The sequence below is a fragment of the Myxocyprinus asiaticus genome, chromosome 33, assembly GCF_019703515.2.
Source record: "Myxocyprinus asiaticus isolate MX2 ecotype Aquarium Trade chromosome 33, UBuf_Myxa_2, whole genome shotgun sequence".
NCBI lineage: Eukaryota > Metazoa > Chordata > Actinopteri > Cypriniformes > Catostomidae > Myxocyprinus > Myxocyprinus asiaticus.
In genome coordinates this window covers 10,020,093-10,031,313 of record NC_059376.1, presented here as the reverse complement: position 1 = coordinate 10,031,313, position 11,221 = coordinate 10,020,093, and the positions used below count along the sequence as shown (strand labels likewise).

At 37.8% G+C, this 11,221-nt stretch overlaps 1 protein-coding gene across 1 annotated transcript; it reads left to right on the top strand.

Annotated features, from left to right (window-relative positions):
- Positions 1-391: 391 nt before the first annotated feature.
- LOC127423970 (early growth response protein 3-like) lies at positions 392-10,271 on the top strand. Its single transcript, XM_051668706.1, has 2 exons — positions 392-793; positions 4,141-10,271. The coding sequence occupies exons 1-2, from the start codon at positions 640-642 to the stop codon at positions 5,253-5,255; spliced, it is 1,269 nt and encodes a 422-aa protein (XP_051524666.1). The 5' UTR covers positions 392-639; the 3' UTR covers positions 5,256-10,271.
- Positions 10,272-11,221: the final 950 nt, after the last annotated feature.

Below are 11,221 nucleotides of genomic sequence, written 5' to 3'. Positions count from 1 at the left end.
ATTTTAATAACATGCCCATAAATGCTACTGACACAGTTAAAAGTAAAATAAAACTAAAAAAAAATTAAAAAATACATGCACGGTTTATATAAAGTCATGCACTGTCGCGGATAGAAAATGTAATGCTCACAACATGTTTCTTAAAATGAAATGTTTCTTTAACTCGGCACCCAAATCGATGATAATACCTGCGATCACTGCTCCGGTCCCTATCACTTATCTCCCTTCTGCCGACTGTAATGTTCCACTATGAGGAGCTTCCATGTGACGTCGAGCGGCCGTCTAGCTTTGTGTGTCCATGTATGGTCATCTACGTCACAAAGTTGTTCCGTCCCCCTGTTGAACAAGAAAGCGTTGGAGTTCCCTGCGCTCGCTATAGAGGGATGAGCGCTACACTTGTGCAATCACCACAAACATCTCTCTACTGACCTGGAGAACATATCACTTCAAAACAGTCCAAAAACAGTCAACAATCATCCTCGCGAGGAGACAGCGCGGTGCTCATCGCGCATTTGGATACTATTTTGAAAGGGATTGGCATCGATTTGTGTCGCAGTTTTAGACAGATTTCAAAAGACTGGAGATTGTTCGGGACGGAACACCTGCGAGTGCCCATTGATGACAAACTGAATAACTGCTATGACAGGTAAACTAGCGGACAAGATCCCTATTACCATGAGCAGTTTAATCAACACCATACCTGACAGTCTCTATCCAGAAGAAGACATTCCCACTTCTATGAACATTTTCACAAACCCGGACTCTATTTCGCACTACTCACAAATGAATACAGGTAAGGATGAAAAGTTTTGAACGAGTTCTCATTGTGCTTATTTTGGAGTTTGTAATGTGTTGTATTGGCTGGTTAGACTTTATATACCGGGCATCAGTTGCCTTGAAGCCGGCTGAACGCGCATCGCTGCGCGGCCCCGGAGCACCTGTTAGCGCGCGCTTACTTCAGGACTGTACACTTACTGAACGGCACTAATGATACAGGGATAGTTGCTATTTAGCACTTTAAAACAATTATTTGTTCAGCATTAGGCTACTCCATTACAGCGTTTCAATTGTTTATCTTTTTAATTACAGTGTTTATGTTACAGTGCATATGCATATTGTCCTTGAAATCACATGTAGGCTACTTAATGTCATTATTTTATAAAATACCTTGTAATTACATGTTCTTATTTATATTGCAGCTAGCCTAATTGTAGGCCTATGTATATGTAATATGTGTAAAATGAACAATTTAAAGTGTTGCTATTTTTATAGACGAGTTAGGCTATCTAGAGTCTGCGCTTTTTATTCAACGGTGCAATACGGACTTCTGTGACAAATCCGCGTTAAATGTAGCTATCGGCAAATTAATTTTTAGGATTCGTCAAGTGTTTTGAAAGTTGGTAAAATGTTCCAGTCACGTGATATGAGTGTGAAGTGGACAGGTAATATCAGGTAGGCTAATGTCACTCAAAGCCCACGCGTTACGGGACACGGGAAAACTCCACGCTGTTCCGATCACATACATAGTCCTGAAATGGATACATTTTCATGCATTATCCTGATATAGAATTTAAATAGCCTTTTCGTTTTTCAACGTGCGCTTTCTGTGAAAAACAGCTCTATTTTAGCTGGTCTCCTTGTTATTGGTCCGGCATACATAGCCTACATTGTGTTGTGTTTTAGATATTATCTTTTGATATTGTAATATTAAGGTTTTGATTAGTCAGTGTTTGTGATACACTGTTTGCCCGGTTTCTGACCCTCCATGCGCGCGGGTGGGCGTTTATGGGCACATTGGTCTTAAAAAAAAAAAAAAGAAAAAAAGAAAAAAAAAGCTTGAGCCACTTGCGAAAACACGTGAAATAAAAAGTCTCTAAAATACTATAGGCTATATACTGTGTATATTTTACCCGAATTTCACATGTTGTATTCATAGCCTCTGTTTTTCCTTTTTTTAAATAATTTGAATTTTCTCCGATAATTAAAAAAAAAAAAAAAAGAAAAAAAATCTTAAACGGACAAGAATTTTAGACTGGTAATCCAGTAATAAAATAAAAAAGAATGCTCTATTGGCTGAGCTAATGGTGCCAGAATATGATAATTTGCCTCAATTTATGCTATCCAAGATCCTAATTTCTCTAATACATTTGTCTTTATGTCGGTGTTTGTGTGTTTTTCCCCAATCAATGAAAAAATATTTCAATCGAAAGCTTGAATAGTCTGTATATATATATATATATATATATATATATATATATATATATATATATATATATATATATATATATATATATAATCCACATAATCCATGAAAAATACCACACTCCACGTGGAAATTCTTAGCAGTTTTTTTTTTTTTTTTTTCCCTGTATAACTCCACTAACCTTTTATAACTTTATATTGTGCGCCATCTGGCCATCTGGAAATCTGGTGAAGAGTTGAATATGTCAGATATCAGAGTTATAAAAAGCGAAAGGATAAGATCATTCGCCCTCTTTACATACTGATGGAGTTTCACAGTATTGATGTGGTTTTCACTCTGAAGGTTAAAAGATGCGATGTTTTCCACACTTGCGGGAGAGTATTGACTTCCTTTCGTTTATTAAAAAATATCAACATGAAATATATAGTTGTGGCTGAAAGTTGCTCTATAATAAATGTGTGTTTGTTCTTGACAAAAAATTTAAAAAAAGAATAATTTCTCAGAACATGTAGGTCATCTTGCATTTCTTTAGGAGATGATTTTCTGATTATTATTATTATTATTATTATTATTATTATTATTATTTGGAAATGTAGACAGTCGTTCCTCTGCATACAAAACAAAACGAAAAAAAAAGACAAAGATACACATTTTAATTTACAGATTTACCCACTGTTATTAACTGTAAACCATTTTTAATACATTTTATGCATAGATTTATAAATGTGATTTTTAATATAGGTTTTAGTCTCCCTGAGAACATCCTAGATCACTTCTGTAATGTTTTGCACCACATCTCTGTGAAACTGCTAATCACAATGTTTCAAGGTGACAAGACCTTCTTGTCCTCACAAAGTGTCCTAACAAGCGCTCCTGTAAAAGACAGCATTTAGATCCCCACAAGTGTATGAAATGTATCCACACACATCCTGTAATGAAAGGCATTGCATGAAATTAAGTTTAAGAGTTTTTGCTCTCTTTTTCTTATCTGTAGAATATTTTATCTGATTTTGCCCAACCGTAATCTTTTCCTTCAAACACAGCACAGCATCTCGTCGCACATGTATCCTATGTGTGTTGAGCAGATGCGACGACCATCTGTAATTTTCATTCTGTTTGTTTCTACCGTAATCCACAATTTGGTATACACACTGTGATTACTGTAAGTGCAGGTACAAGATAAAACTTAGTGAGCCATCATAAAATATTTATTTTCTAGATGTGCTGTGATTTATTAAGTTGTCGTCAGCACTGCGTATGAATCAGCATAGATTTGTATGATTACAGAATGTATACCTTGTGTGCACTGTAAGATAAAGTATCTGTCAAATGCACAAATGTAAAGGTAATTACTAAATACAGTGCAATGGATCATTTTTGGCTGTGCATTTTTGGGCACCCGTCAAGTGTCAAGAGACTCTCCTCTCTCTGTGAAGGCTGCAAGTGTAGGAGATGGAGAGAGAGTACAAGAGTATTAGTGATGTCAGTGGTGACATCCTGTTGTATGGAGCAGCCTCATTGCCAAATAAGTTTCAGTCCTTCAATTGAATACACATCAGATTAGATTTTGACACAAAGACAGAGAGTTGGCAGAGGAGGAGGGAGATTCATTGAAATCTTGCAGCACTTTGCTCTTCTGATTTAGTAAAAGATCGATTTCCATTCCTTCATTGGACTGATATACTTTACTTGCTTCTCTTTTTTGGAATAGGCGATTAACAGAGATATGCCAAGATGTTGATTTCTGAGACAAGCTTAAGACTCAAGTTAAAAACCAAGCAAGCAAAGTTAAGAGTAAGAGTAGTTATGAGTAGTTGAAGTAGATGCAGAACTTTCCACTAACCACTTTCCTATACAGCACATAGTTTCTTTGACCTTTATTTGATGTGGTATTTGAATTCTGAATTGACTGTATCCATTCTGACCCCGTCTCACAGATAATATCATGGACTTGGGGATGGGCGGTGAGAAGGGAAGTGGAGAGATTCAGTATGGCTCCAGTAGTTTCCAATCTGGTCGAAGCGGACAGACCGTCACCTACCTGGGCAAGTTTGCGTTTGACACCCCTCCATCAGGCAGCATCGGTGGCTCGGGTTGGTGTCCTGACAACAACATCATCAGTCTGGTGAGTGCCGGAATCCTGGGCGTGTCACCGTCACCAGGCAACATCACCACCCAGACGTCTTCGTCGAGCGGCAGCATGGGCGGCCAGTCATCAGACATGGAGCAGGTATATGCACCACCTCTTCCAGCTTACTCCACCTGCAGCGACATTTATCCCGAGCAGGTGACGTTCCATCACAGTCCTGCAACGTCGTCGTCTCTGCCCTACCCAAGCTCCGACTACCACACCACGTCCAAACCAGGCATGGACGGCAGTCTTTTTTCCATGATCCCAGACTACAACCTCTTCCATCACCAGGGAGACATTGGGGTGATGGAGCATAAACCCTTCCAAACCATGGACCCTATTAGAGTCAACCCACCTCCCATAACTCCCCTTGAAACCATTCGAGCCTTTAAGGATAAGCAACAGATCCATCCTGGGTTTCTTGGTGGGCAACAGCACGTATCCCAACACCACCAACCCTCTCAGACACTTGCCCTCAAACCCATTCGACCAAGAAAGTACCCCAACCGACCAAGCAAAACCCCCGTCCACGAGCGTCCACACGCCTGTCCGGCGGAGAACTGTGACCGGCGTTTTTCTCGATCAGATGAGTTGACGCGCCATCTGCGCATCCACACGGGGCATAAACCCTTCCAGTGCCGCATCTGCATGCGATCTTTCAGTCGCAGCGACCATCTAACCACGCACATCCGAACGCACACCGGCGAGAAGCCCTTTTCTTGCGAGTTCTGTGGACGCAAGTTTGCTCGCAGCGACGAGCGAAAGAGGCACGCCAAGGTGCATCTGAAACAAAAGGACAAGAAGCCCTCGGACAAGGGCAGTAGCACTGGGGCAGGGGGGAGCCACATGTCTCCTCCAAGCTCCTGTGGGAGTGCGGGACCCAGCAGTGCCAATATCATAACCGTTACCACTTGTGCATGAAATGGACTTGCAAAGTAAGACTACAAGGGGAAGAAATTAAGGCTTCTCTTCTTTTCTTAGATACACTTGACTCTCATACTCTCTCCGTCTCTTCACATCCATCCATTTCCTCCTGGTTTCTGTTGATTATAGTGGCATATTTCTGTTGCCACTACTGTTTTAGGTCAAACGGGTGCAGAATAAGTGGACTAGTGTCGCATGAATGGGAAAGAGAAGGGTTCAAAGATAACAGTTCAAGCAGTGAGGTTGATCCATAAGAAGAGCACTTGCAGATGCAGTGCAATCACAAGGGTTAAACACTCGGCTCTCGGGATCAGAGGCATCTCTTGAAATTTTTGTCTTTTCATTTTTCTTTTACAAATAAGGAGAGATCTGATTGCTGTTTTTGTGTTTCCTACCTGTATTTTGTTTTGTCATTAGGTTGTCAGATTTCTAAAAGTGCACTTTCATTTGCTTACTATTTTGCAGTCCTTTTTTAAATGATTGTAAAATTATTTAATGTCTTGTGTTGATGTTGCTTTTCAACATAATGTGTCAAATGTATTTAAATGCATCAGACAACTTTTTTTTTATTATTATTGTTGCTTGTTTTAGCCTGGCTAGGATCATACTGAAGGTACAGGCAAGTAACTTTACTGTAAGAATCAGTTCAGACATTGATTTGGGGAAAACATTTAAGCCTGAAAGGTTCAAGGAGACTGAGTTTCAGGTGAGTCTGTTGCACTATTAAGCTTCATTATCTTCATATTTTGAAATCCCTTTGGTACAATTAAGGGATCAGATTGGCATTTGTAATCAGTAACAGACTGGCATTGCAATAAAATGAAAAACAACAACAATAAAACACAGTCTGGCTTGGAAATTTACATTGTAGGGATGAAATTAAAACACAATTGTGGCCTTTCATCTAATTGTTTCACTTAATTTGGTGTGCATAAGGGCCAAACCTGCAGTTCAATACTTTTCTTCTGTTAAAATCAGCTATGGTGATCTGATCCAAACATTATGCCTTTCTGTTTTCACTGCCTGTAGGCACGCATGCACTAGTATCAGTTGTATGTCTTTGCAAATACTGAAATAATTGTGTTAGTCATCTTTGAGGACCTACAGCAATATGCATCCAATTCAAAGTACACAGGCTGTCAGCAAGAGTTAATACTGTAAACATGACTTATTTTCATGTGAAAATTGTACTGGTAAGGTTTCCATTGTCGTTATTGTCACTGTTTTATTGGACAGTTATGTTTTATGCTTTTATCATCCAATATGTTTTGTTGGGTACCTTTTTATGCACATTGAATATTCAGCACACATTTTAACACATGGTTTTCAAAATGAAGACTGCCAAAATTATGGTAATGCCTGCCTGCAGACATCACCACTGGGTAGATTGATCTTAGGAGTCATTGTTTCGCATTTTCACAGGCTGCGGCCTGCCTGCTATATGCATGCCATTCAAGATGTTTTTTGGATGGGAACAGTTTCGACATTTATACTGCTCTAAAGGGCAGCACCATAATGTGGTATCTCCACGGTTACTCATATTTGGAACATGCATTGAGATTCTGAATATTAGCAAGGAGAACGAGAGAGGGTTTTGTACAGTTAAATATACAAACATATTACTACATGTTTTTTACTTGGAATGTACAAAGCAATGTCCTTCAGTATTATGATGTGTGTCTGTGCATGTGCGTGTGCGTGTACATGTGTGTGCGTGCACTAATGCATACGCAAACACCCACATACTCAGATTTTACATTGACTGAATGTTGAAATGAAGGGTGTGTTAACATTTTCATTTCTTTCTTCCAGTTTTTGAGATTGTGAATGTGTACATAGTGCAGAATGTTTCATAAGTGTGTGCGCGCAGGAAAAGTATTGACAGTGTATTGACAGTGTCAAATGTGATGCATTCTAAGTCTCAAATATTAACTGTTATTAGCGTAAAATTGCAAATGATGACTTGCGGACACACAGAATGATGTGTTTAATAAATGAATAAACAGTAAGATTATTTGAAAAAAAAAGGAAAGCAAAAACCTGTGTATCTCATTATCTTATACGCAATGCATACAAAGCAAATCCTTTGATAAAGGCATAATTCTATTTTGTAGCTGACTACCACTGTGTTCAGCAAATTTAGACTAAGAATTTGTGAATTGTATTATTTAAAAATTAAGCTTCACAACCAGTGGCAACTTGAATCTAGTTTCATTTAAAAAAGACACACAAAAACCTTAAATTATATTGTATTTTATTTATTTTTAATGTATTTTTATTGTTTATTCATGTTATTCATATTTGGCTAAATTAAGCACCCCTCAATTGGCTTTAAAAAAAATGTATAAAAAAATTATTTCATGCCATACACTTCGAAAGCTCTTGCCATTTCGGCAAACCACATCCGGAATGTATCTTCTGGCAAAATAAAATTTTTCCCCCTCCTTGCGAGGCCAGTACTGTATATCATTTTTTGTTTCTGATTATTATTAGTATTACATATGAAAAACTGACAGTACAATGGTATTTCATCAAAATGTTGAAAAGATTTAATATAAAGGAATAATCTGACCATTTAAAATGAACTTCCAATCTGCGTCAATCCTTTGATAAAAAGAGGCAGCTCCTTATAGGCAATATAGTAAGCGTTCATTTATGGATATTCATCATTCTTGCAACTGGGTTAAAATAATAAACGCACTACTGCATCTGGAGTGAAAAACGGAAATTATAAAATCTAATATTGATCCAAAAACTAATCTACATTCTGTTGAAATCTGCCGAAAGCTAAACAAGGATTTTGAATGTATACACTGGCATTATTGTCTTGAATTATGCATCAATATGGCCCTTAATGTCAGCATTGTGAACACAAAAAAGTTTGTGCCTCTTAACCTCACTCACTGTAATTGAAGAAGGGGAATCACCGAGTTGATAAGCTAGATTCCCCGGCAGAGTGTGTACATTTTGAGTTAAATAAGCAGACAGGTTCAAGATAATATTGGGTTCTCTTCAAGATCCCTCCGCTGCCCTTTTTTATTTTTAGAGAGATATCTTCATTTCAAAAGCACATATGGGATGAGAACTACTGTTTTAAAATAGAAATACATACATAACAGCTTCTGGCTTAATTTTCTTATCTGTTATTTTCTCTTTTTCAACTTTCTTTCTTTGCCAAGATACATCAGAATCCAGGGCCAAACTGCAGCAGTAAAAATAGAGAACGCAGTTCTCACAGATCAGATCCGATACCCTGTGGAATTGTGTATGTGTGTACGTTTCTACTGTTTGAGAGCGATTTCATCCTCTTATGTATGGAATAGTGTGGTTTTGAAGAAAATCGTGTCTATGTTAGAAGCTGTGTGCTGAAAAGTTGAAGTGAAGGTACAAAACTGAAATCTATTTGGTGTTTAGAATGAAGTCCTCATAATTTTAACGGATGCTAAGACTAGTGAAAACAATATCCACCTTAACTCAGATTTTATTAGCTAATGCAAGTAAAAGTCTTCCTCTTAAAGTCCAGTGAAGCAACAAGCAATCGTGATCTCCGAAGAATTTTGTGCGTTTGTGTGTACTTGAGTGCGTTTGTATTTCAGCATGCTTGCATGCACATGTACATCTGTGCTTCCATGTTCATATTATCCACTCTGTATGTGTGGATGTCTGGGTTCATTTCACGAGAATTACCAAAAAAGTAATAGTGGGACCATGTGACTGAGTAAAATATGGAACAATATCAGCGAAACCAGCTCTAAAACAACAATACCCCCCTAAGAAATGTAGACTTATGCATAGCACAGGAAGGACAAAATGGTGATTTCTGTCCTTGACTTTTTTATTTCTTTTCTGATATACTCATATTGAAGTTTCAAAATCATTTTCATTTAATGAAGAACTTGGAAAGTCCTTTGAGTAAGTGCTGTAGTATATTAGTAGGGATCGTTCACATAAAAATGACAATTCTCTTACTATTTACCTACCTTCATGTTGTTCCAAACCCATATAATTTTCTTTCCTCCATGGGACACAAAAGGAAATGTTATGGACTGACAGCCTCAGTCCCCGTTCATTGTCATAGTATGAGAAAGGGCAGCGCTGCCAACATCCTTCAAAGTTTCTCCCAATTTTTCTATGTAAGCAAGAAAGTCATATGAGTTTGGAAATGTTCATTTATGGGTAAACCAAACCTTAAAGTGTCAGCCCATTTTGGAGGGGGACAGATATTGTTGTGAGAAGTCTCACAACTCAACTTCCCCACGTCATGGTCTGAAAATGACTGTTCACGGTCTGACTCTGGATCAGAGCCAGAATGAACAGCCTTGTTTTTGCCAACCGGGTTGCAGGCTTGGTTTCCCTGGAACAATGTGCGCAGAGGACACCACAGAAATGTAAATGTGACCCTAGTCAGCGCTCACTGTTTCACAACACTTATTAACTGTTGTTTACCTGATTATCTCGCTCTCTGTGAAGCTTTCATTATGGCTGGTCATTAAAGACTGATTCAGCAATGGCCCACCCTGACTCATCTCATCTACAAAAAAAAAAAAAAAAAAACAGAAATGAAAGCCATTTTATTGATGCCATCCGTTCTCATAGTACTGAGCTATTCAATAATGTTTACTGTTTATAATGTGCAGATAGATGATTTGTAGTGTGGCCACCTTGGGCCGATATTTTGGTATCTGTATTGTTTTCCTACAGGACTGTATCTTATGCATGTCTTGCATGTCTCTTATCAGAATGGAGGCACTAAGAGTTGTTTGTGATCACTTTTATGAGCAAGGGGGACAAAACCATGGGGTTTAGCTCAACAGAAGAAATGTTTTTTTGATACGTTTTTACCTCCTGTTACTTCTATTGCCTTATACTAAGGCCCAGTGTTAAACTCTTTTAATCATTCTCAAAATTAATTGATGTTATCCTTTTGTGGAGAGGAACTGTTCTCTTGGTTTCTCATTTTGTTGTAAATTAAATGTTTTCCAGTTGACGCGTACACACCTGAATAAAATGCGATTGAAAGCAATGTGTCTCCTTTGTGTTTCAGTCCACATGTACTAAACAAACAAATATGCATATACAGTTTGAATAGAAGTATGATGGATAAAACTGGTTTTACCCCCATGACATCCAACCTCTCTTATCGTTTACATGTGTGCAATTTTTTTATAGGGTGTGTGTGGCAGATGACAACTTTGAGACAAAAAAAAAAAAAAAAAAACCTGCATAATTTAACATTCTTAATATATTCATGAGAGGAACTTATTGGAAAGAAAACGTGTAAATGCGATCTGATTGATTTCTTTTTTTTTCTTTTTTTTTTTTTTCTGACACAACGTAATTGTAGAGCAAATGGAGTCTCATTTGGCTTCTCATATTTTTCACCTGAGGAAAAGACTAATCATAAGTGTCTTTTCTCAACAATGTCACAAAATGTGCTCAGATCTGCAAAGATACCAAAGTCTGCATCAAATATCAGAGATCTCAAGAGAAAATCAACCATTTCTGAGGGAGTTCACCCAAAAATGAAAATTCTCTCATCATTTACACAGCATGCTTTCCCAAATATGTATGACTTTCTTTCTTCTGCAGAACACAAATTAAGATTTTTAAAAGAATATTTCAGCTCTGTTGGTCCATATAATGCAACTTTGAAGCTCCAAAAAGCACATAAAGGCAGCATAAAAGTAATCCATACTACTCCAGTGGTTAAATCCATGTCTTCAGAAGCAATATGATAGGTGAGGGTGAGAAACAGATAAATATGTAAGCCCTTTTTTACTATAAATCTCCACTTTCACTTTCATATTATTGTGGAAAATGCATAGTAAATTCTCACCCACACCTATCATATCACTTCTGAAGACATGGAGTAAACCACTGGAGTCATATGGATTACTTTTATGCTGACTTTATGTGCTTTGTGGAGTTTCAAAGTTCTGGCTACCATTTATATGCATTGAATG

Bases quoted from the DNA above. Each gene is read 5' to 3' on its own strand.
- LOC127423970 (XM_051668706.1), top strand. From the start codon at position 640: ATGACAGGTAAACTAGCGGACAAGATCCCTATTACCATGAGCAGTTTA. The intron at 794-4,140 runs GTAAGGATGAAA...CCCGTCTCACAG, and splicing joins CTACTCACAAATGAATACAG to ATAATATCATGGACTTGGGG.